This window comes from Bos javanicus, chromosome 20, assembly GCF_032452875.1.
Source record: "Bos javanicus breed banteng chromosome 20, ARS-OSU_banteng_1.0, whole genome shotgun sequence".
Lineage (NCBI taxonomy): Eukaryota > Metazoa > Chordata > Mammalia > Artiodactyla > Bovidae > Bos > Bos javanicus.
The window spans coordinates 12,622,845-12,646,500 of NC_083887.1; the positions used below are offsets into that span (position 1 = coordinate 12,622,845).

At 40.4% G+C, this 23,656-nt stretch overlaps 1 protein-coding gene across 8 annotated transcripts in view; it reads right to left on the reverse strand.

The window, feature by feature from the left end:
- Positions 1-23,656, reverse strand: part of MAST4 (microtubule associated serine/threonine kinase family member 4) — a 620,856-nt gene that overhangs the window by 288,735 nt on the left and 308,465 nt on the right. For all 8 annotated transcript variants that reach the window (XM_061393377.1, XM_061393375.1, XM_061393374.1 and 5 more), the window contains one exon: positions 12,444-12,475. In XM_061393377.1, the coding sequence (XP_061249361.1) occupies positions 12,444-12,475 (32 nt within the window). The remainder of the gene's footprint in view (positions 1-12,443; positions 12,476-23,656) is intronic.

Consider the following 23,656-nt stretch of genomic DNA (forward strand, 5'->3'; position numbering starts at 1 on the left):
CAAGACAATATAGACAGTAGGCATCAGAGCAATCAGTCGCTCCATTCTCACTTCACCCTCCTTTCTGGCCCTTCCTCTCTAGACCAGTGGTCCCCATCTCTAGCTCTAGGAACATATTGGGTTGACAAGTCTTTGTTGAGGGGGCTGTTTTCCCATACACTGCAGAATGTTTAGCAACAACACTGTCCTCTCTATACCCATAAATGAGAGGAGAAATCCACCTCCCAGTAACTGCGACATCAAAAATCTCTCTAGACACTGTCACATGTCCCCAAGGGGACAGTATCACCTCTGGTTGAGAGCCACTCTTCTAGACCAATAGTTAGTTCAAATGTACAGCTGACCTTCGTTGCTTTATGACAAATGCCTCCCCTCTCTAAGTGTTTTCTGAGTCACAATCTTTACAGGCCCGTGGCCCTCTCCTAGACCAGACATGAGCGTGTAAACCTTGTCTGGTCATGCTCTTCCTCCTCTATTCTCTGCCTGGGCTGGGCTCGAGCTCCCCACTGCAGGTCTTCTTTCCAGAAGAAATGCACCTAGTCCTCTCTAACTTCAGCTCGAAACCATTACCTGAGCTGCTCCCTGAACCACCCACCCACCCATTTCTCTTGGGCTTCTCTGAGGGGATGTTTGCTTATCTGTGGTCACTTATTCCACAACTCAGTCTACCACAGCTGGGTTACCCATCTCCTCCATCAGTATATCATGAGTGACACTTCCATCCCAGTCTCTCCACACGGCATTGACTGACACACTATTCTCCCTAATCTATCCTTAAGACTTATAACCACTGGGAATTTTTTCATAGCTTCTCAAATTGCTCTAAATATTTAATGTATTCCAATAAAAATCTCAGCTGGCTTTTGGGGGCATAAAATGATGAGCTGATTCCAAAACTAAAGAATTTAGAATGGTCCAAACAATTTTGAAAAAAAAAAAAAAAAAGAACATAGCTGGATGATTAACACTATCTGATATCTGAACTTACTATAAAGCTACAATAATCCAATCAGTGGAGACACTGATATAAGACAAACAAGACATGAAACAGAAAAGAAAGTCTGTAGATAGACACCCATATATGGACAACCAATTTTCAACCAAACTACAAAGAAAGTCAGCGGAGAGGGGACAGAGAACGGTCTGTTTAGCGAATGGTGCTGGAACAGTTAGATATCTGTATGCAAGAACTTAAAACTTCAATCCATACTTCACCCATACACAAAAATTATCTCAAAATGGATCATAGACATAAACATCTAAAATTTTAAATCTGAAATTATAAATTTTATGGAAAAAGAGGAGAAAACTTTTGTGACCCTGAAACAGGGAAAGATGGCTTAGATGCAATGCCAACACCATAACCACTTAAAGAACAAACTGATAAATCTGACTTCATGAAAACTAAAAAATTTTGCTCTTTAATAGATGCTGTAAAGCAACTGAAACCATAAGCCAGGAGAAAATCTACCAATCCTGTATGGCAGCTTTATTTATAATGGCCCCAAACTATTTGTGACCCAAATGTCTATCAGCAAGTGGATGGGTAATCAAACTATGCTGTGCCCACCAATAGGATATTACCTAGAAATAAAAAGCAATGAGCTATTAACATACACTGCAAAAGAACTGAATCTCCAAATAATTACACTGAGTGAAAGAAACCAGACAAAAAAGAGTAAAAACAGTATTGTCCCATTTATTTAAAATTTTAGGAAATGCAAACAAATTTTTAGGAATGGAAAATATTAGTAACTGTCTGATTAGGCATGTTGGGGAAGGGGGAGGGAGCAATTACAAACCTGTAAGAGGAAACTTCTGGAGGAAATGGATATTTCATTACCTTGACTATGGAGCTGGTTTCACAGGAGTGTCTGTATATATGTATGCATGTCAATTTATGAGATTGTGTACTTTAAGTATAATTTATGGTATGTCAATTATGGGTCGATGAACCTTTGTTTTTAAGGGGAAGGGGAAGCACTGTTAGCTGTTAGGGAAATATTAACCCACAATTATGGGTCAATGAAGCTTTTTTTTTTAAGGGGAGGTGGAAGCATACATGTGGTGAGCATGTAGGGTTATGCTGCTCTTGTTGCTTAGTCACTAAGTCATGTCTGACCCTCTTGTAACCGCATGGACTGTAGCCCGACGGCCTCATTCTGTCCAGGGGATTTCTCAGGCAAGTATACTGGAGTGGGTTGCCATTTCCTTCTCCAGGGCATCTTCCTGATCCAGGGATCAAACCCATGTCTCTTCCTTGGCCATGGATTCTTCACCACTGAGCGACCAAGGAAGCCAGGGAAGCCTAAAGTGGTTCATGCTACATCAGATTTCATGGCAGGAAGTGGTTTTGTCTCATTGTGCTGTGGTTTAATAAAATTAGAATTTATAATTCCTGGTACTTAACATAAAACAGCAGAGGTGATGTTAAACAGTAAATAAAAGGTTCATGGATGAAAAGAAACTACACAGAGCCTTGAGGAATAACAGTCTAAGCTATGTTTGTTTTAATTCTCCTTTTAAGGATTTTCCCAGATCACCACCATCATCACCACCCCCTGCTATGGTCTTAAGGATGTGGTCTAACCAACACTTTCCAGCAAAAAAAAAAAAAAAAAAAAAGTGGGATAGAGCTTAAGCGACTTGAATTCTCAAAGATAAAAATTAAGTAACATACTTTTTGATGACAGTATTTTTCCCTGTGATTCTACCAGAATCAACTTCATTTACATACAAATTGGTAATACATTAGAATCTCACTAAAAAAACCACCAATGTTCCCCGAAGACATAAAACCATATACTGATCTATTAATTTCATTTCAGTATATGATGTCAAGTGCATTTTAAAAATATACTCCAGGGCTTCCAAAGGCTTCTTTAACCCACTAGGACTAGTCTTAGCATTTAATTTATCCTAGACCTAAAAAACTTTCTGCTTATTCTCCCAGATAATCGATTCTTGATTTGTTGAGATACTAAACACTATGCTTTACAACCTGAAATATCAAACCCCTGGTGACCTCACTCCTGTGCCCTGCACAGAGCAAATCCTCTCAGCAGGAGGCCGAGTGGCGCCCAGGAGAGCAGACCACGCCCTTCCCTAGACCTGACGTCAGCCCTGGGGTCGGTCCACACTGACCTTGCAGAACATCTGTCCCACAGCAGCGACACAAGGATTCAGAGGGTGCCATGAAAATGCCCTCCTCAGTTTTTGAAAAACACAAATAAACGCTAAAGACAACCTCTTCCTGAGTAAAAACATATATACCACCACCAATAACAGTAGAGTCAGCATTGGAAAATCAGGGTTTAGTAAGAGCTCAGCAATCAGGGCTAATGTCACCCCAAGGTTAATCTCAGTGATCTGTAGGACACAGCAGAAATTAAAAATCATTTCTTCCCACACAATAAAAAGCATAATGCCTAGGCCAGATTAATACTTTCTAATAGAGGAAGAACATTTTCACCTAAGCATCTACAAAATAGGCAAATATTTCTTGAAAGATTATAGTTCTAGGAAAGAGGCATTTAAAAATCCTTTCCTTCAATATATTAGGCCTATTTAAATTTATTATGATTAGAATTTTTATGCTTTAAAAAAAATCAAAATTTACCCTTCCAGACTAGGCACCCATTTCCACATGCCAATAAAATTTATAGAATACGCTTAATAAATCTTTCCTCTCATGCAATTGCATTTGCGGAACTCTCTGCATACAATTTCCTTATGGTAGGAATCAAAAGCTACCTGGGTGATGTCAGAAGTAAAGCAGAGCCCAGAAGGCCACTGGAAAGAGAGGTGTACAGGTCCTGGCATGTTCTGTGGACATGTCTTAGGTTCCAACACAGAAGCAGTCAGAACAGCAGAGGAAAATGCAGTGATTCTAAAGAGAAACTCTATAGGAGCAAATGGATATGACCAATGGTTCCCCACAGAGGGTCCGACTTACTACAGCAACGGAGTCAGGAGAACAATACAGAATTCAGCTGCCCCGTTCACACAGCTTCCTGGATGATGCAGCTTTGGGAACGGCCACACACCCCCAGTGTAGTATCACTAGTCCCACCACTGCTGCTGCTGCTGCTGCTGAGTCGCTTCAGTTGTGTCTGACTCTGTACGACCCCACAGACGGCAGCCCACCAGGCTCCCCCGTCCCTGGGATTCTCCAGGCAAGAGTACTGGAGTGGGGTGCCATTGCCTTCTCCGGTCCCATCACTAGTCTGAGTTAACTCAGTATCCTGGTAGTGCTGGTATGTGACTTAACGTTTTCCTTTTGGTTGCAGTTTTAGGTGTAAACTCTTCTTTTTAATGGAGTATAACTGCTTTACCACTTTGTGTTAGGGTCTGCTGTACAACAAAGTGAATCAGCTATATGCACACGTATTTAAGAAGAGTTTGAGGCTATACTTTAAAAAATCTTCAAAGAAACCATGACAAGCACAGTGAAGTCAAGTGTACTCGGTCAAAAATCTGCCTTTGATGTGACCCGCACTGTGGATGAAGATGCTGTAATTCACATCTTTACAGAACAGAGTGCATCCACACCCTTGCTCATCATCTCTTTCTAACTCAAATATTATTTCCCTAAAGAAGGAAAGGTTGCTTTCCAGTCCTGGGTGGGTGGGAACCCTAAATCCTGGCCATGGTCAAGAAGTAATCTCAACACGCAAATCTCATGTCCTCTGAGTTGCTGGCTCCTCACTTATCAAACAATGGTATTTAAAAGCAGCTTCAAAATCCTATGATTAAACTTTTCTGCATGTACATTTTAATATCCCATTTCATTTTCCTCAATATCTGTCTCAAAACACAGTTAGGAGAAGTAACCTGTATACCATGCTGAGAAGGAGGGGCAGGTGTCAAGTGAAGGATTATTCTAGAAATAGGCCACTCCCTGAGCACACGGAGTTCCCTCACAGTTTGATGCTACAGAGCCAGAACATGTGTGGGGACTGTCTCCTTCACACACCTAGAAATCTCCTGATATGAGGGGTTAACCATTGGAGGGAAACAAGGAAAAAAATCTACCCAAGAATACAGGGCCAGCTGCCATTGACGGAAGTGTTGGTATACACTGTCACTCTCTAGAAAGTGCTACTCAAATGATCTGGCTTTAACAGAACTTCTTCAGTTTACTTGGCAGTCCTTTGCTTAACTCGACATGACAGAAAGAAGTGATGGGAGGGCTGAGGAAGGTTTCATTCCTTTTATGTTTTATTTAACGAAACACAGAGCTCACTGCATGTCAGGTACTGTTATGAACATTTTACAAATACTTATTAATTTAATCCTCAAAACATTCCAGGATAGAATGCTATGCTATGCTAAGTCACGTCAGTCGTGTCCGACTCTGTGTGACCCCATAGACGGCAGCCCACCAGGCTCCCCCATCCCTGGGATTCTCCAGGCAAGAACACTGGAGTGGGTTGCCATTTCCTTCTCCAATGCATGAAAGTGAAAAGTGAAAGTGAAGTCGCTCAGTCGTGTCCGACTCCTAGCGACCCCATGGACTGCAGCCCACCAGGCTCCTCCATCCATGGGATTTTCCAGGCAAGAGTACTGGAGTGGGGTGCCATTGCCTTCTCCGCCAGGATAGAATAGTATACATGATTTATAGATGAGGAAATAAAGACACAGAGAGTCGAAATAACCTTCTGCAAGTCATAGGCTGGTTAAATGGCAGAGGTAGAATCGAATCCAGGCAGTGTGGCTCTGAAATGCCTACTGAGTAACAGACCCAAGAAGGTGGCTTTTAGGAAAAGAGCACAGTGAACCATCTTCCGTAAGGCTTGCTGAAAAGTAACGTGAAGTGGAAGTCATTCAGTCGTATCTGACTCTTTGCAACCCCATGGACTATATAGTCCATGGAATGCTCCAGGCCAGAATACTGGAGTGGGTAGTCTTTCCCTTCTCCAGGGGATCTTCCCAATCCAGGCATCGAATCTAGGTCTCCTGTACTTCAGGAGAATTCTTTACCAGCTGAGCCATAAGGGAAGCCCATGCTGAAAAGAAATGTTCCCCCCAAAAGTCTCCAAATTCCAGCCTGATTCAGACTTGCTAAAAAATCATCCTAGTAAATTTGAAAGAGAACTCACCCTCATGCCTTTGGATGTCCAGAAGCTCACTCTGCATGCTGTGTACCCTGCAGCTCTCCTAAGAACAGCAGTTCTCAGCCAAGGGTGGCATTTTAGATTGACCCAGAGAATGGGCTGAAAGGTCACAAGCCCCCCACTCTCCCTTTCTCAACACCCAACACACATACACACAGGTTTTGATATGCACCCCCAAGTGTGTTTAGAAATGTGCACATGTATTTTGATAAACCTCCCTAGGTGACCCAACTCTCCCTCCCCTGGAGCAAAGCTAAGGTTCTCCTAATAATTTTGCAAAGGTGGGAAGATCAATCTTGCATTGTTTCTATCTCCCAAGTCTCCTCCCCCAACCCCCTCACAGAAGATAAACGCAGGCGTGATAGGGGATGCTGCAAATACATACCAAATACCAAACTGGCTATTCGATGAATACATAAATGCAATTGACATTCTTTCACAGTCTGAAATCCTCTCTTTACTCTCAGGATATATTACACCATTCTCTTTTTATATAAACATGCCACTTTAAATGCTAATTCAGATGCAACACTCAATTTTTTCTTCATTTTGTTTCTTGGTTTCTAACATTCAAAATGACACTGGACTTCCAATCAGCTTCAACAATAGTTATTTTGAATTTTTGCTTCCATATTTGTGGGAGTGGGAGGGAAGAAAGTACTAAGAGGAAAACTAAATTTATTTTAAAACTTATCCAAATACTGTTTACATGCCCTTTATTTTGCTTGAATTAAGCCCTTTTCCTCTCTTTCAGAAAAATCTTGCCTTCACCTTGCTGAAAATCTCATAAATCTAATTCAACTCAGTTGTAAAACCAGGGTGATTCCCTCTCCTTGCATTCTAGAAACAATCTCATTTTACTCAAATTACTTTTCCTAACAGCTGGTCAAGGCAGTATGTTCTGGATGAAATACAATTGGCCTGAATATAAGTCTTCTTTTTAAAAAATACAGAGACCTACATATGCCAATGACATCAACCTGAGTCTATCCAATTATATAGAAGGCCACTTCCTTTCTTGTATCAAAATAAGGAATTTCAATCTGAGAAATAAAGCAAGTTCCCTAAATATGAACCTTTAATTTGTGAACTTTCAAAAATGTGAAAGTGCCCCTGTGTGCCAGCTATTGTACTACTGTACTTTTCAAGGTAGTGAAATTAAAAATGTAGTCTTTATTGTTTTGTGTTTATTTTTTCATGTATTATTTGTGTGAAAACTATTATAAACTTATTACAGTGTGGTACTATATAGCCATCACTTCATGGGAAATAGATGGGAAACAGTGGAAACAGTGTCAGACTTTATTTTTTGGGCTCCAAAATCACTGCAGATGGTGACTGCAGCCATGAAATTAAAAGATGCTTACTCCTTGGAAGGAAACTTATGACCAACCTAGACAGCATATTCAAAAGCAGAGACATTACTTTCCCAACAAAGGTCCGTCTAGTCAAGGCTATGGTTTTTCCAGTGGTCATGTAAGGATGTGAGAGTTGGACTGTGAAGAAAGCTGAGCGCTGAAGAATTGATGCTTTTGAACTGTGGTGTTGGAGAAGATTCTTGAGAGTCCCTTGGACTGCAAGGAGATCCAACCAGTCCATTCTGAAGGAGATCAGTCCTGGGTGTTCTTTGGAAGGACTGATGCTAAAGCTGAAACTCCAATACTTTGGCCACCTCATGTTAAGAGTTGACTCACTGGAGAAGACCCTGATGCTGGGAGGGATTGTGGGCAGGAGGAGAAGGGGACAACAGAGGATGAGATGGTTGGATGGCATCACTGACTCGATGGACGTGAGTCTGAGTGAACTCCGGGAGTTGGTGATGGACAGGGAGGCCTGGCGTGCTGCAATTCATGGCGTCGCAAAGAGTCTGACACAATTGAGCGACTGAACTGAACTGAACTATATAGCCAATTGTGTTAGTTGGGTACCTAGGCTAACTTGGTTGGACTTAGGAACAAACTGGACTTACGGACATGCTCTCAGACTAGAATTCATTCATACGTAGTGGACCTACTGTGTCCTAATCCAGTGCACCCAGTTCAACCTATCTACTGTGAGACAAGCTGTCTTCTAAGTCCAGTAGGCCCAGCTCCACCCAGAAGCTTCCAATAACTTTCAGGATCTTTTGCCTCTGTTGTCCTAATCTTTCTAATAACACACCCTCTCTGCTGCTCACCCTGGTCTTCTATCTAATACCTAAACATCCTTTCTTGCCCCTGCCCAAGAGATACAACATGGGAAAGACGTGAAATAAGCTTATCACCTTTTTCATGTACTTTTTAACATGTTGCAAAATGGTTCTTGACAGCACTTTCCCTATCTAGTTTTGTCCCTTGTCAGTCCACCAGAAGCACCCCATTAATGACTCAGCTTCTGCTGTGCTAAACGCAGCTCAGAGACACCCTGCCCAAAGGTATGTACATTTCAGTGAGACCCCGCCAGAGAAAAAACACCTTTAAGATCCAACTGAATGAATTTCAGTTCTTTCAGATCCAACGGGATGGATGTCTGGCATTATGATAAGTGTGTTTAAGATGCTTCTTTGTGTACAGGAAAATGAATTTCCTAGCAGACCTGAAACTATGTTACGCCAGCAGCACCTTGCCCTATTTATTCCATGACCAATCCTACTAGACTTCAACCATCTCAGAATAACAATGAAAGGAAAGGAGGAATGGAGAAGGGACAAAACTCTATGGAGCGAACAGTGTTGTCGCTAGATCAAGAAATTAAAACTAAGCCAAGAAGACACTTAAGTTGCTTTCAGCAATTTCAATACTCCCAGAAATTCCTCAGCATGCAGGAAACACTTTTCCAGGTCTTGTGTGCACAAGAGGAGCTGCTTTCTGCTTTGAGTTTCTACTGCTAGATGTGTGGGGCCAAAAGAACATAAAGCCAACACTAACTCACCAAGTGTTAGCTGCTGTTTCAACTAAAATAAAGTGGTAACTACAGAGAGCCTGCTCCTCTCTCCAGGGAATTCCATGAAAAAAAGAAGCAGCCCTTTATCCTGTAGGGCTATTTATTTGATCAATTAACAAAACATGATGGGGTCCTTTACAATTAAAGGGGACCGTGGTTTTGCTCTGAACCACCCATCAGCTCACACCTTGGGCTTTTACCCTTTTCCCACTCTCCCTGTCTGAAAACAAACAACACAGAGAGAGTTTTATCACTCAGCATTGTCGTTTTAGGACTCATGTTCAAAAGACTAGTTAAGGGACCCACCAGACCTTTTATTAACCTTTTAATAAATATGGACAGTTTAGGTTCGCTGTTATTGGAAATTTTACAACTTAAATGGTATTAACATCTTGAATCTGGAATTTGCTCTAGTTTAGTCATCCTATTGGGTATATAGTATTTCATTGCATGACTACCTCATGATAGGACATATAGCTTTTGACAACTAGCTAAGAGGAAGGGGAGCAGAGAGTATGGCAACTTCTGTTCCAAGGACAAAGAGAAGGAATGATCTAGAAGAATCTGGGGAAATGGCTAGTCTTTGTAAGAAGAAGGCAACTAGCTAAGATCTACCCTACAGGGAGTCAGAATAGAGATGGGATTTGGGGTCTTGAAGTCAGTAAAGGGCTGGAGGAACTTCTGGAAAACTGATCTGGGGTCACTTGGTTATTAAGTAATATCAGGTCTAGAAACAATTTCCCTTAACCTCTCTTTCCGATGACATTTGCACTGTTAAAAACAGAGAAGTCACAATCATTGTCTTCACAATCTTTTAAAACACATGAGAAACACAGACCTCAAGTTAGTCCTGGAGAAAATGATCGTGAATTACACATTATTGGCAATCTGTATTCCTTTTTTTCTAGACAGAATATAGTTTGCTTTTTTGTCCTTTTCAATTAGTAATTTTTAAAAAGCCTACTTTTATGTTCTTTTATTTGTAAAAGCTTTAACTTTTATATAATATATATGCATTATAGCACATGTATGTTTTGATCACTTGATTCCAGACAAGCAATATCTATAAGCTTACTTAAAACAATACTAAGCTTTTAAAAATCTGATATATCTATATGTCTGAATGATGAAAATGCATTTAAAAAATATTATCCTCCCATGCACACAAATTAGAAGTTGCAGATGTAACAAAACCAGAGGCCTTCTTTCAAAAGACAGCTTTTCTGAAGGTACATGCCCTCTGAAAAGTTCAGTCACATGCCCAGGTACCACAGACAACATGGAATACACCCCATTGGATAGGTGCTCACTGTTGACACAGACAGACAACAGAGGAGCAGGATGAAATCGTCAATCTTTCTGGGAGAAGTAATAAAAGACTTGAAAGCATTTGTGCAGTAAATTGCACAGTAAATAAACTGAGGAAGTGTTAACAGGTTTAATGATCAGGTACCATGATGTGGGTGAGCACCAATACCTAAGAAAAACTCACAGGTGCTTGTCTTCATCAGATTTGTATTGAAAACTCAGAGTGGCATTACATCCCAGAACACAGATGTCATAAGTCATTAATTCTTTGAGGAATACTTGTATTTAATAGAAAATTTAAAAATAGAATGTTTATTTCTTATTTGCTTTACTTGCAACTGTTAATTTTTTCAAAGTTCACTAAAAAAATGGTAGATTTATGTTGATATGTATATGATGCTTTATTCATATAATTTGATCAATAGATTAGCTGATTTTTATTAGGAGGGGATTTTTAATTGACTTATATATAATTTTATTTTTCTTTTACTAAGTATTCAAAGCATATAATCCAAACAAACTAATGCCATCATTCTTTTTTTTTTTCTGTTAAAGATTCCGTTCTCTCAAGTAAAGAAATTTAAATATTTTCCTATGTATTCCTCCCACCAACTGATGGCTATCAGCTAATATAATCAGATTTGAGATTTATAGAAGTGCAAAAGGAGATATGGCCTTTCAATAAGTATGAAGATTCTACTTTGTTAATTAACATTATAATCATAATAATTTACAATAGAAAAAAGTACCACCTTTATAAAGGCTAAAATGAAGATTTGACTAGATTTCTAAACTTTTTAAATAAAATATAAAAGACAACCCTAAGATACTTTAAGGATTAAAAAAATTATGAGAGAAAGAGATTTTTATCTATAAATATATTTTATGTAGATATTTCTATTTTTCTTGTTCCTTATTTCTCATCATGATGGGAAATATCAGAAAGTTTGAACTTCTACCAGTCTAGGCAGAAAAGTCCTAATCATTATGCAGAAGAATGGAGGTTTTTGATTCTAAGGGCATTTTCTATGATAAACTATTAGGCCATCAACCTGTAGCGTACAGAGATATAAGCTGGGAGCCAGTGAAAATTTATTCAGGCATATTCTCCAAGAATAATGATCCAATATCCTCCCGGCAACTAAAAAAGTAGAGATCAAAATGGATAGTATTGAAATGTTCCTGGCTGATGAAGTTTTGGTTCCCAGATGCAAAGACTGAAATTTTCAAAACGTAGTCAAAAGAATGAATTCTTTCAACAGTCACTACATATGTTTCTAATTCTCCAAGTTGGGATTTGCATGAACTTATCTTAAATGTTATACTTATTTTTTTTAAAAGGACATTGCCCCATCCACTAAATTCAACATAAATCAGACATCAAATCCAAATATTTCTAGACCAGCCCTTACACAGTACTAGTTGAGAGTAAATTGACGTTAGTGCATTATTAAAGGCAATTAATTTTATTCCACAACTTGATAATGAAAAAAAACTACGATTTGTGCAAATATACTATTAGCCTTAAAAAGAAAAGGTTGAAACACACAATAAAGAAATCAAGTCATTGTTCACAAATTTGTTATTTTAATATAAGAGCAAGACATGAATCAACTCCGTAAGGTCTAGATCTAGTGGAAAGGTTAGCGGATGCAAAGTCTTCATCAATTCAGAGGCAAAGGTGTATCATTTACTCTGCAAAAATTCATAGTATAAAGAACAATCATGGATTTCTAGATCATGTAGAAAAGCACTTTCAATTCTTTAGTCAGATCAATTTAAACTATCTGCAGACCAAATAATGTATTTGATTACATAATAGAATTTTTAAATTCAAGATTACCCCAGGAATAATGGGATATTTTGGCTAACAGTATGCGTGAGGAACAAACCCTGGAAGTTTTCTTCAAGTTATTTTGAAATCATTAATTCTGACATTTATAAATAAGTGCAAAGCTTTGTCTTTTCTTAATTCAGTTGATTATCATTAATCTTTTGATTGCCACTGAAAATCTAACAAGTCAGAAAATAATGACATTACACACTTTATCCCAAAATACGAATGAATCAATAAGGAAACTAAATTATTCTACTTACAGACTTCCTCTTCTGGGAAGACTCAGCTCCTTCTGCAAAAGAAAAAACAAAACATGTTTATGAGATGCTTCCTTAACCTTGGACTACTAGGAACCAAACAGGTAACATAAAATGTATCTTCCTTGTTATGCTTGATTTGGCACTTTTTATACTGAAAAGATTTTAGTGCAATTATTTTATACTGAATCCCGTCTTACATTGTCCCTTTTATACACTGTGTTTAAGGTTCAAACACAGATTACCTAAATTCCAGAGCAGAAAAGACATCAATCCTTCCAAAGCCATGACAGGCAAATACTGAGTACGTGACACTATAATTGAGGGTAAGGGAAATCTGAGCAAACAAAGAACTTAACCAAAAAGGAAATAGAAGGAGGAGGGGAAATTCTGCAGGATTATAATTAAGTTAAAAGTGAAATGAAAAGGGAGTTAAATCAGACTATTTGCCCCCAACAGAAATAAACTCACGCAAAACGTTGTGTCTACCCAAGATCATAATTTTAAAAAGAAACACAGCAAAACGTTTCCTTCTGGTGTTATTTCTTAAAGAAAATGTGATTTATGATTTAGGGTATTTTTTAAAGTAGGTTAATGAACCTCTCAAAAGGTAGGCAGACAGCAACAACAATTAATAGATTGCTTTATAGTTTCAAAGGATGCTCTCACACTTATCTCAAATTAAGATCATTATCTACCTTTCTATGGAGTGTCTATGGGAAAACAAAACAAAACCACCCAGCAAACAAGCCAAACAAATCAATAAAAAGGGATACAGAAATACTTCCACCCACTGATGGAGCTTTCAGAAGCCTGGGCATTCGAAATGATTACTTGATGACGATAACTAAAGAATAGGAAGCAATGAGTCATCTGGCTGTTTTAACTCAAAATTTGAAAGGCTTGCCTAAATTTGGGCCTTCATTCCCATAATTATCATTTATTTTTTTGCCTGCCTGGAGTTCAAGCATCATTTTCTGAAAGGTGCTCCCCTTCAACTTCAAACTCACCTTTCCTGCTCCCTGTTCTTATTGGATCCTCAAATGTTTGTCATGGCCTGTGGCCTCCCATCTTACTTCTAAACCATGCAATTTACTTCAGCACAGCTTACCAAAAAATAAAACGGACTTGAGAGTAGCAGCCCAGAGGAGGATCCTGCCTTAAACAGAACTTAATCAAAGTTATTACTTTACTCTCTTATTAATGGGAAAATATATTTTGATATAGATTTATAATAATCAGATGATTAAATACAAGAAAAAAAAGAAAACAATTTTAGGGACAGAGTATTTTCTTCCTTTTCCTAATAGCTAACCATTTTCTTTTCAAGGGCTGCAGGGTTCAGTGGCGGAATGGTTTTTGTTGTTTTGAGTTTTTCTTTAATCCTTCATTAGCCCTAAGAAATTATAGTGTTTGCTGAACTTAGGCCCCTGTTTCCAAAACATAAATACACCTTTATTTGCTAAAGCCTCTAATGAGGAGAGATGCATCTCTGACCAAGACAGTTTTCTTTGGAAAACTGAAATGTAAATAGAACAACCAATGAATAATTTTCTATACGTGTGTCTTAGATTATGACAAACACTGAGAAATCTGTTTTGTATTTAGGTTAAAAAGAAAAAGAAAAAAGAACTCCCTAGAAGTAATCATTCACCAGAGAGTTTCTTTTAAAAAGAAATTACTGATCTGAAAAGGAATTCATACATATAACTGAATCCCTGTGCTGTACACCTGAAATTGACAGACTATGGCAAAGCAACCATGCTTCCATAAACAAAGAGAAAGAAATCCCTGGGACCTACTATACAACAAAGGCCTAGAGCTTAATTAAACAAATAAATACTTCTGTTTAGTAAGCTCATCTGACAGCAGCTTTAAAAGAAAAGGAGGGGTACCTGAGGTGTTATCATTAATAACAGAAAAGAAGTCAGATGTTTCAACATCTGAGGTAAACAGATCACTCAGAAGATAAGAGGGGAAGGGCCAAATAAATGATCCCCAAGTAGTTCAATCAATCATATTCCACCAAATGACCCAACCGAAAGCTGGCTGTTTTGCTCTGAGAAAAAAAAAAAAAAACTGCTGAAATGGCAAGATAAGGGATACAAAGCCAACTCTGCTTTTAATCAGAAAGTCTTTCCAACAGCTCTAGAATTATGAGTTCTAAACAAGAAGAAAGGTCACAGTGGGAAAGCCCACACTGCTGCTCCCGGGATGGCAGCCGAGGTTGCAGGCAGAGAGGCCGGGGACATTTAATAGGCCACTGTCAACTGACCTGCAGGGTCCACGCTAAACAAGCTGAGGAGCTAATCCACCTGATGGCTTGAATGTCAGGCGCGGAACTGGAAACTCAATTTGGTAGCAAATTGGAATCAGATGTGACGGTAATAAAGTGAGAGAAATGAATGTGCTGTGTCCAAGACCTTGTGAACAATGGCTGCAAAAGCCTGCAAATACCAGGAAGACTGAGAAACTGCAGATGGAGCCAGGAGGGGCTATGGCCCTGCCTCGTGGGACCACACGCTGATGAACCTGCACTGGTTGGATGCAAATGAGCAACATTAGGCACTTACTGCCCCAACCCCAGCGATACTGCGTGCGTGTCCTCATCGTATTCTTTTAATGTCAGGACAAGGTCACTAACACACACTTATATAATTAGGTAAGGCATATGGTATTGGGTTTCTCCAGTGGCTCAGACAGTAAATAATCTGCCTGCAATGCAGGAGACCCAGGTTGATCCCTGGGTTGGGAAGATCCCCTCGGAGAAGGAAAGGGCAGCCCATTCCAGTGTTCTTGCCTGGAGAATTATGGTAGTAGTGCCATGCAAGTGTATGCACGTTCAGTCGTGTCTGACTCTTCACGACTCCATGGACTGCAGCCTACCAGGCTCCTCTGTCCATGGAATTTTTCAGGCATGAATACTGGAGTGGGTAGCCATTTCCTACTCCAGGGGATCTTCTAAGCCTAGGGATGGAAACTGCATCTCTTGCATCTCCTGCAGTGGCAGGCAGATTCTTTACCATTGTGCCACCTTTTAGTGCCAGTCATAAACCAAAGCTTGTGCTGAGTATACGTGGAACATGTGTTAAAAATGTAGCATAAGAACAGAGAAGGGAAGAGAGCAGAGAGAGGAAAAAAGGGCAAGAAACATCCATCTGAACTAAAAAGTGTGATTATTAATCATCATAGGTTAAAGAAATGCATATTTAGTATACTTAAGAATATTAGAATTCTAAAATTATTTTCAACGATGTTGATTTTTCAGTGACTTCTAATATTTTTAGAATCACTTTATATCATTATTTGCTTAATATTATGATCTTCTTTGCCTCCTTTTCTATAAATTCTAACTGGAAAAAATATTTTCAGTGTACATACACTAAAAATAAAGATGAAGAAAAGTTAATCTGCCTAAGTACTTTGGTTTTCATCTTGTGATCTCTTGGTAAGACTGAAGACACACAGGTTCCTCAAGTTCGTGAAGAGAATTTCTGTGAGTCCAGAAAGAGGTGATTCTTTTCCTTTTGGCCAACCTTGGCCTCAAACAGAGAAAATAACTTGTCTTATTCACAAAGACAACTGAGAAATAGCTGCAATGTTTAATATGTATGCAATATCCACAATGGCAACTTTAACAGTATATACTATTTCTGAAGTATTTACTAGCTCTTCATACACAAATAAAATAACGTGGTTATATCTGCCATGAAATCTTTGAACTATTCTTTTTAACTGATAGGCCACTTATGATTTAAAAAAGAAAGGAGATGTCCATAGATAGTGTTACAAATAAGATATCCCCTCCTTCAAGAGGTGGGGCTTAATTCTCTTCCCCTGGAAAGGGTCTGTACTTAGCACATGTGTGCTAAGTCGCTTCAGTCATGTCCAACTCTTTGTGACCCCACGGAATGTAGCCCTCCAGGCTCCTCTGTCCATGGGGATTCTCCAGGCAAAAATACTGGAGTGGGTTGCTGTGCCCTCCTTCAGGGGATCTTCCTGATCCAGGGATCGAACTAGTGTTAGTGTGTCTTACATCTCCTGCATTGGAAGGTGGGTTCTTTTACCACCACTAGCACCACCTAGGAAACCCCTGGACTTAGTGATTCCCTTCCAAAAAGAAAGGAGGGAAAAGGAAAAGCAGCAACTTCTCAGCGGATAAACCTGACCAACACCATCTGAACCAACCAACGCTAATGATACCAATGATAAGCACAGACATCACGTGCCCCTGATATGACGTGATGGGAAGGACTTCATCTCTGTGGCATTCTCTCCCCCACAGCCTTAGCTCCCGTTTCATTCTGGAAAAAAAGAAAAGAAACAAAACACCAGGGAAACCCAAACTTAGGGTCATTCTATAGAACATCTTCGAAACTGTCAGGGTTGTGAAAAACAAGGAACAACTGGGAAACTGTCACAGATCAGAGAAGACTAAGGATCAACAGTGACTACATGCAATGCTGGATCCTAGACTGGATTTTGACTCATTAAAAAGGACCTTAGTGGAAAACCTGGTGGTAGCCAAATAAAGTGTGTAGTTTAGTTAACAGTAATGTATAAATGTCAATTTCATAATTTTGACAAGTGTATTAAAGTTACATAAGATGTGAACACTAGTGGAAACTGGAGGAAGGGTATGCAAAAATTTGACTATCTTGCAACTTTTCTACAAATCTCAAATGATTTCAAAAGTTTTTAAAGTTCTCTAAAAGGAGGAGAGAGAAGTAGGGAGAAAGAAAAACTGTGTGTGTGTATGTGTGTATTTTAGAGCAGTGGTCCCTAAACCTTTTTGGCACTAGCAACTGATTTTGTGGAAGATAATTTTTCCATGGACTGGGTGTCAGGGGGGATGGTTTTGGATAATTCAAGTGCATTTCATTTACTGTGCACTTGATTTCTAATCTAATGCTGCTGCTGATTTAACAGGAGGTACCAGTCTCTGGAAGTTAGGGACATCTAAGTTAGAGCATGGAATGTATGAACTAATAAATACCAAAATATTCTAAGCTTACTATAAGGTCACAATTAGTCCAGTATTTTAGAAGGTTACAGAATAGTCTAAATGAGAGAAGATTGTGACTTGGACCATCAGTGAAGACGGTCAAAGTCAGGTTTGAGATATGTTTTCAGAGAAGTTACGAAAGAACTTGATGTGGAAGATGGAAGAGAAAGCCAGAAAGAGTCAGTTCTTGGCCTGATCAAGTGGAGTTTGAGGGAAGAATTTCAGTCTGGATATGTCACATTCAAGATGTCTGTGAGAATAACAAAGAGAAACTTCCAAACAGGTGGTCGGACAAATGAACCTGGGGTTCAGGAAAGAGATCAGGGCTGGAAATAGACTTTGAAATCATTAATGTATAAAACGGTATGTAAAACCATGGCCTGGAAGAGAGAGAAAAAGAGAGGACAGACAGAAAAAGGAGAAGCGGCACATGTAAGTATTCACACAGGGCTGCTTCAAATCTGCAAGTGGGGAGAAGTTTGCTACATGGTTCAGTTCATTCAGTTCAGTCGCTCCGTCGTGTCCGACTCTTTGCGACCCCATGAATCGCAGCACGCCAGGCCTCCCTGTCCATCACCAACTCCCGGAGTTCACTCAGACTCACGTCCATCGAGTCGGTGATGCCATCCAGCCATCTCATCCTCTGTCGTCCCCTTCTCCTCCTGCCCCCAGTCCCTCCCAGCATCAGGGTCTTTTCCAATGAGTCAACTCTTCGCATGAGGTAGTGAAGTGAAAGTGAAAGTGAAGTCGCTCAGTCATGTCCAACTCTTTGCGACCCCATGGACTGTAGCCTACCAGGCTTTTCAGTCCATGGGATTTTCCAGGCAAGAGTACTGGAGTGGGTTGCCATTGCCTTCTCCAGCATGAGGTAGCAAAATGATGTGCTAAACTATGCAAACCCTCAAACCACACAAACCAAAAGAGGCTAGCAAGTGAAAATACTACAGGGTAGATGCCAGCTCTCACACAAGATAGCTTCACAGATAAGATCCAAAAATGGGAAGGAACTAGGAAATGAACCCCCAGAGAACATGACCACACCGCTGCTGCTCAAAGCTCAGCTCAGCTTCCCTCTGGGAAGGACCTTCGGCAGGTCCCAGCACCTTCCCTTAGCACTGGGGCAGGCACTCCCCATGAGTGTCCCATTCCTGGTGGGTGTCAGCATGATACACCAGGGCCCTGCCCTAACTGCCCAGGGGGCAGGAACAAGGAAATGCTGGCTCCCTTCCTGAGCACAGTAGGAGGTAGGGCCAGCTCCACCAGGCTTCACAACCCGGAGGTCCTCTGAAAGAAAGGGAAGAGGATTTGGAATTCGGTAACCCACCCTCCCCCCAAACCCTAACAGAAAAGCAAAATCCTGCAAACAAATAGAACCCTGATAGCCAGCACACACCACTTTCTCACTATTTCCCAGAAACCATTAGATTTAAAGTTCCCATACTCCTCCATATCATCATCCCTTAATTAGTCATCAGTGGCCTCACCCTGTCATCAAGGGTGACTCCGACTACTCTGCACTGACAAACCATTAATTTAGGGAGAGAGTTTAAAGAGCTAAGATGTGCGAGGCAGTGCATCAGGCACTGTTAGGGACACATAAGGAGAAAACAAAACAGATTTAAAAGCTACTTGGGGAAACACACATACCCAGGACAAGAGAGATATCACCAGGTGCAAGAGTATGCAGTATAATTTGAATGAGTAAATGGTAACAGGGGAGAGAAAATAAAAGGGGATGAGATAATTCAGCTCAAGCAGTGGTTCTGAATGCAGCCTGGCTACCCGTCAGTGTCACCCAGGGAGCTTTGACAAATATCAATGTCTGAACACCACCCTGGAGATGCAGAGAGAGTTGTTTGTATATGTTGTTTCATGAGGCTGGCACTTCTAAGTACCCTTAAAGGCACAATAGTTGGATTGTTTTTTTTTTTTTTTAATGGAATACTACTTTTCTAGCTGTCATTATAGTAGTGAAGTTTGAGGGTTTTATTGTTATTTCCTTTCCAAGTGGGAAGCATGGTAGGGCAAGGAAGGGTGCCCCAGGTGGAACTCTTCCTACCCACTGGGGTGCAAATTTAACTAGGGGTATAGGCTCAGCCAGGGATTGGCTCTTTTAAAGGAAGGTTTTCAGCCCCATTTTCCTGACCTCCATTTTTACTTGTGAAGGCAGAAACAGAGGACAGAAGAATACACACACCACACCACAGAACCAGATCTTACATGAAAGGTTGGTTCTGGAACTGAGTTATACTCAAAAGTGGCTCACGTTCAAACCACCCTTGAAAAATCCGGTGAATTGCCCATAAAGTACACAGCTCTCTGAATACAAACTGTAGAATAAAGCTGGAAAAGCAGCAGTAGAAAGCGACAGAGATGCCTGGACTTTTAAACCATCCAACCTGTAAACTACCACTGAAATCTCTCTCACAGTGAGAATGTGAGTTGGGTGGAGAATCTTAAAGGATTTCCCTTTCTTGCAGGTTTTATTTCATTCTATTTCTGTATCTATAACCATAATGCACTTTAACATATTTATTTGTGGCAGTAAAGTTCAACAAAATAAACCATAAAAGTCACACTAAAATGCTTGCTTGGTTTTCGTGTAAATTTTACTTGATCACAACCACATGCTCACTTTCTCTGGCAAAACACAAGTAGTTACTGCCTTCCTTTCTGAGTTAGCTTTTTCTGCCTTGAACTGAAATCAACAGTCATGGTCCTCAAGACTTGGCATTCACCTCCTATGCCTTTCCATATACGAGTTCCTCAGTCACAATATGGGTGTCTGGCTCTTTGGGTTTTGTAAGATTCTATAAAGAATGGAGTCTATGGATTTCCTAACAAATTCACGTGGCTGCTTGGTGCAACACTCCAGCCTTCCCATGAAGTGTCCAGAGATGAGCGATTGCCCAGGACTGCAAAGCCAGGAGATGGTGGACACAATATCTGAACCTGCATTATTCAGCCCCAATTTTTGTCTACATTCCAAGGGGAAAGTGCCAGAAAGCAGGTCAAAGTGGTGATGTGAGCAACAGGGAGGGGAGTGGGGGTCTGAATGAGTACATAAGCAGAGAGGGTTGACTTTAATAAAAAAATAAATAAAATGTTTTTTAAAAAGAGGGGAGCTTTTCCTTTTAAAAGGAAGAAAAGTATGGGTAAGAACAGATACCTTTTAAACAACAAAGGAAAGTGAAGCAATTTACTTAGAGTCCTGTAATTTCAGAAACAGAAGGCAAATCTTCTGCCAAAGGTGAAAACAAGGGACACATGCGGGGCTTAAAGCGAGCAAAATGTTTTTTGGGTTTTTTATTCCATTGAACACTCTTTAGTAAAGGCTGATGAGGCAAGTGCTGAGGTTAAAGGACTTGGCTTGCTTTAGAATACAGTGTGGAAAAGCCTGGAATAGAGTTTTTCTCAAAATACGCAGTAGTACCAAGGGAGGGGGGTGATCAGTTTTCTTTAAGGAGAGTCAAGATGGTTTCTTTCCCAGTGATGTTTCCCATCATTAATAAAAACAAAATCTGGTGGACCACCAGGCTTAGCTCAGGTTAGGTTACATGATGACAAAGTTCATCATTTGAGCCAAAGTAATTGCTTCAAAGATAGCACCTGATTCAATCTGGGAAAATAAGATGCCAAATCATGTGTGTTCTGGGCTCCTGGGAAAGAACTCCTTCCCTTTTCCAAGAAAGCTAGCAAGAAAGGAGGAGCGTTAATCCCAAAACACTAACAACAGCCGCAGGGTAGAAGGTGACAGAGAAGAAAGGTAGAAACTGGGTCTTGGGTGATTTCTTTGAATTAATGGATCCAGTCTTGCCTCTACCTGAATTTCTCAATTATGGGAGCCAATCAAGTCCCTTCCTTGTTTAAACCAGTTTAACTTGCTGTTTCTGCTCCTTGCAAATCAAATATTCCCAAGTGATGCAATACGTAAGCCTGGCCTTTCTTCAGAGGCATCTGGGAGTTGGTGAGGCAGCCTCAGGAATGGGTGAGGAAAGGGGCATTCCAGCAGAGGGAATGGATGCAGCAAAGCAGGGTGGGGTGAAACAGCATATAGCTCTTAGTAAACTTGGAAAGGCCAGAACAGAAGGTAGAAAGAAAAAAACAACAGGACACGAGTATGGAGGCAGGCACAGGGAAAGCCATAGGATTTTAGGAGAGACTGTCTTTATCCTATAGGCAATGAGGAATTCAGAGAACATTTTAAGTAGAATAAGATGGTTAAATTTACACGTCTAAAAGGATCACTCTGGTAACAGGGTGTAAATGAGTTATAAAGGAAAGTAACTCAGAGGCTTATTAATTTATCCAGGAAGCATAGCTCAGTGGCAGGACTAAGAAACAGACAGTGGGGGAAAGAGAGGAGGGGCAGATTCAAGAGAGAAATGTGTGTCTAGGATCTATGGGAGCTGAAAAGAAATGCTTAACTTCTGGGAAAGTTTAGAACATGTAGGAGCTAAGTCAGTAAAGAATCCACCTTCACTGTAGGAGATGTGGGTTTGATCTGTGGGTAGAAAAGATACCTTGGAGTAGGAAATGGCAACCCACGCCAGTATTCTTGCCTGGGAAATCCCATGCACAGAGAAGCCTGATGGGCTACAGTCCATGGGGCCTCAAAGAGTCAGATAGGTCTGGGCAACTAAACCACTACCAAGGGCGGGCACCATCCAGAGACGAAAGAAGAGGGCCGTTCAAAAGTTAAATCATGAAATCTGAATGTGGATGAGGGGATGCAAGACCATTTAATTTAGACCAGAGGGTCCCTGGTGGGAGAGAATGTGAGAGAGGTTTGCAAAGTAAAATTAGAGCAAAGGACAGGTCTTCAGTACTTTTTGTTTTTTAATGTGGACCATTTTTTAAGTCTTTATTGAATTTGTCACAATATGGCTTCTGTATTATGCTTTGACTTTTTGGCCAAGAGGCATGAGGGATCTTAGTTTGAACCTGCACCCCCTGCATTGGAAGAAAAGCCTTAACCACTGGACTACAAAGGCAGTCCCCCAAGTCTTTCTTGCATGAAAGTTAAATATCATTAATCACAACCCCCTTTTCCACTGTAAACTTTTTTACACAATTGGTGGGAATTGTATTTCTTTACTAAGCCCACCTTTATCCATCTAGTCACAGTTCCTAATGTGGACTGCGTGGTGATGTACATTATCTTCTTTAATTTTCACTATTATTTTCATTTTGCAGAACTGAGGCACACAGCAGTAAGTAGTGACACAGGTCACAGAGCTGGTAAATGGCTTAGCTTGTCTTTGAATCCACAGCAGTCTGAGTCCAGAACAGTTTTAATTACTTTTCATCACCAAGTAAGATTTGGTGTATTTGTACTAGCGACGACGCCGCCCCCTCCCGCCAGGGATAACACTTCCCCCACCCCCCGCACCCCCGCCCCAAGTAGGCTATATGGAGTTGCATTCAAACTTGATAACACAGTGGCAATTACTCTTAGAAAGGAGTATTACAACACAGTTTTGCAGCTCTTTCTAAGCAAATTTCACACTTAAAGTATTTTTATAGACTCTGGCTTTATTTGAAGTAAAGCTTTGCAAACACATTACTTTTAACACAGATCTTTTAAAATAGAAAAAGCGTAGCAAGTCAAATTATTGGTTAACCCCAAGTAAATGAGCAAATGAAACAAGCTTCCTTTCCAGCCAATTACTAGGGTTTTGATGCTTCCTAACATGTTACACCCTTGATATCAAAAAATCAAGCTTGAGAATCTCACATTTATATACATACCTCCTTCCAATTCAGTATGATATAGGGTAAATCTGCCTCTTGAGTTTCCACATTTCTGCAAAGTTTCCTGAGTAGCAGGGAGGGATCAAACCCTAGTACACCTCCAGTTGACTGAGTGCTTACTATATGCTGCTGCTGCTGCTGCTTAGTTGCTTCAGTTGTGTCCGACTCTGTGCGACCCCATAGACGGCAGCCCACCAGGCTCCCCCGTCCCTGGGATTCTCCAGGCAAGAACACTGGAGTGGGTTGCCATCTCCTTCTCCAATGCATGAAATTGAAAAGTGAAAGTAAAGTCGTTCAGTCGTGTCCAACTCCTAGCAACTCCATGGACTGCAGCCCACCAGGCTCCTCCGTCCATGGGATTTTCCAGGCAAGAGTACTGGAGTGGGGTGCCATCACCTTCTCCGTACTATATACTAAGTGAGGTGAATTTATTTCCTCAAGGTTAGGAGCTTTCAGC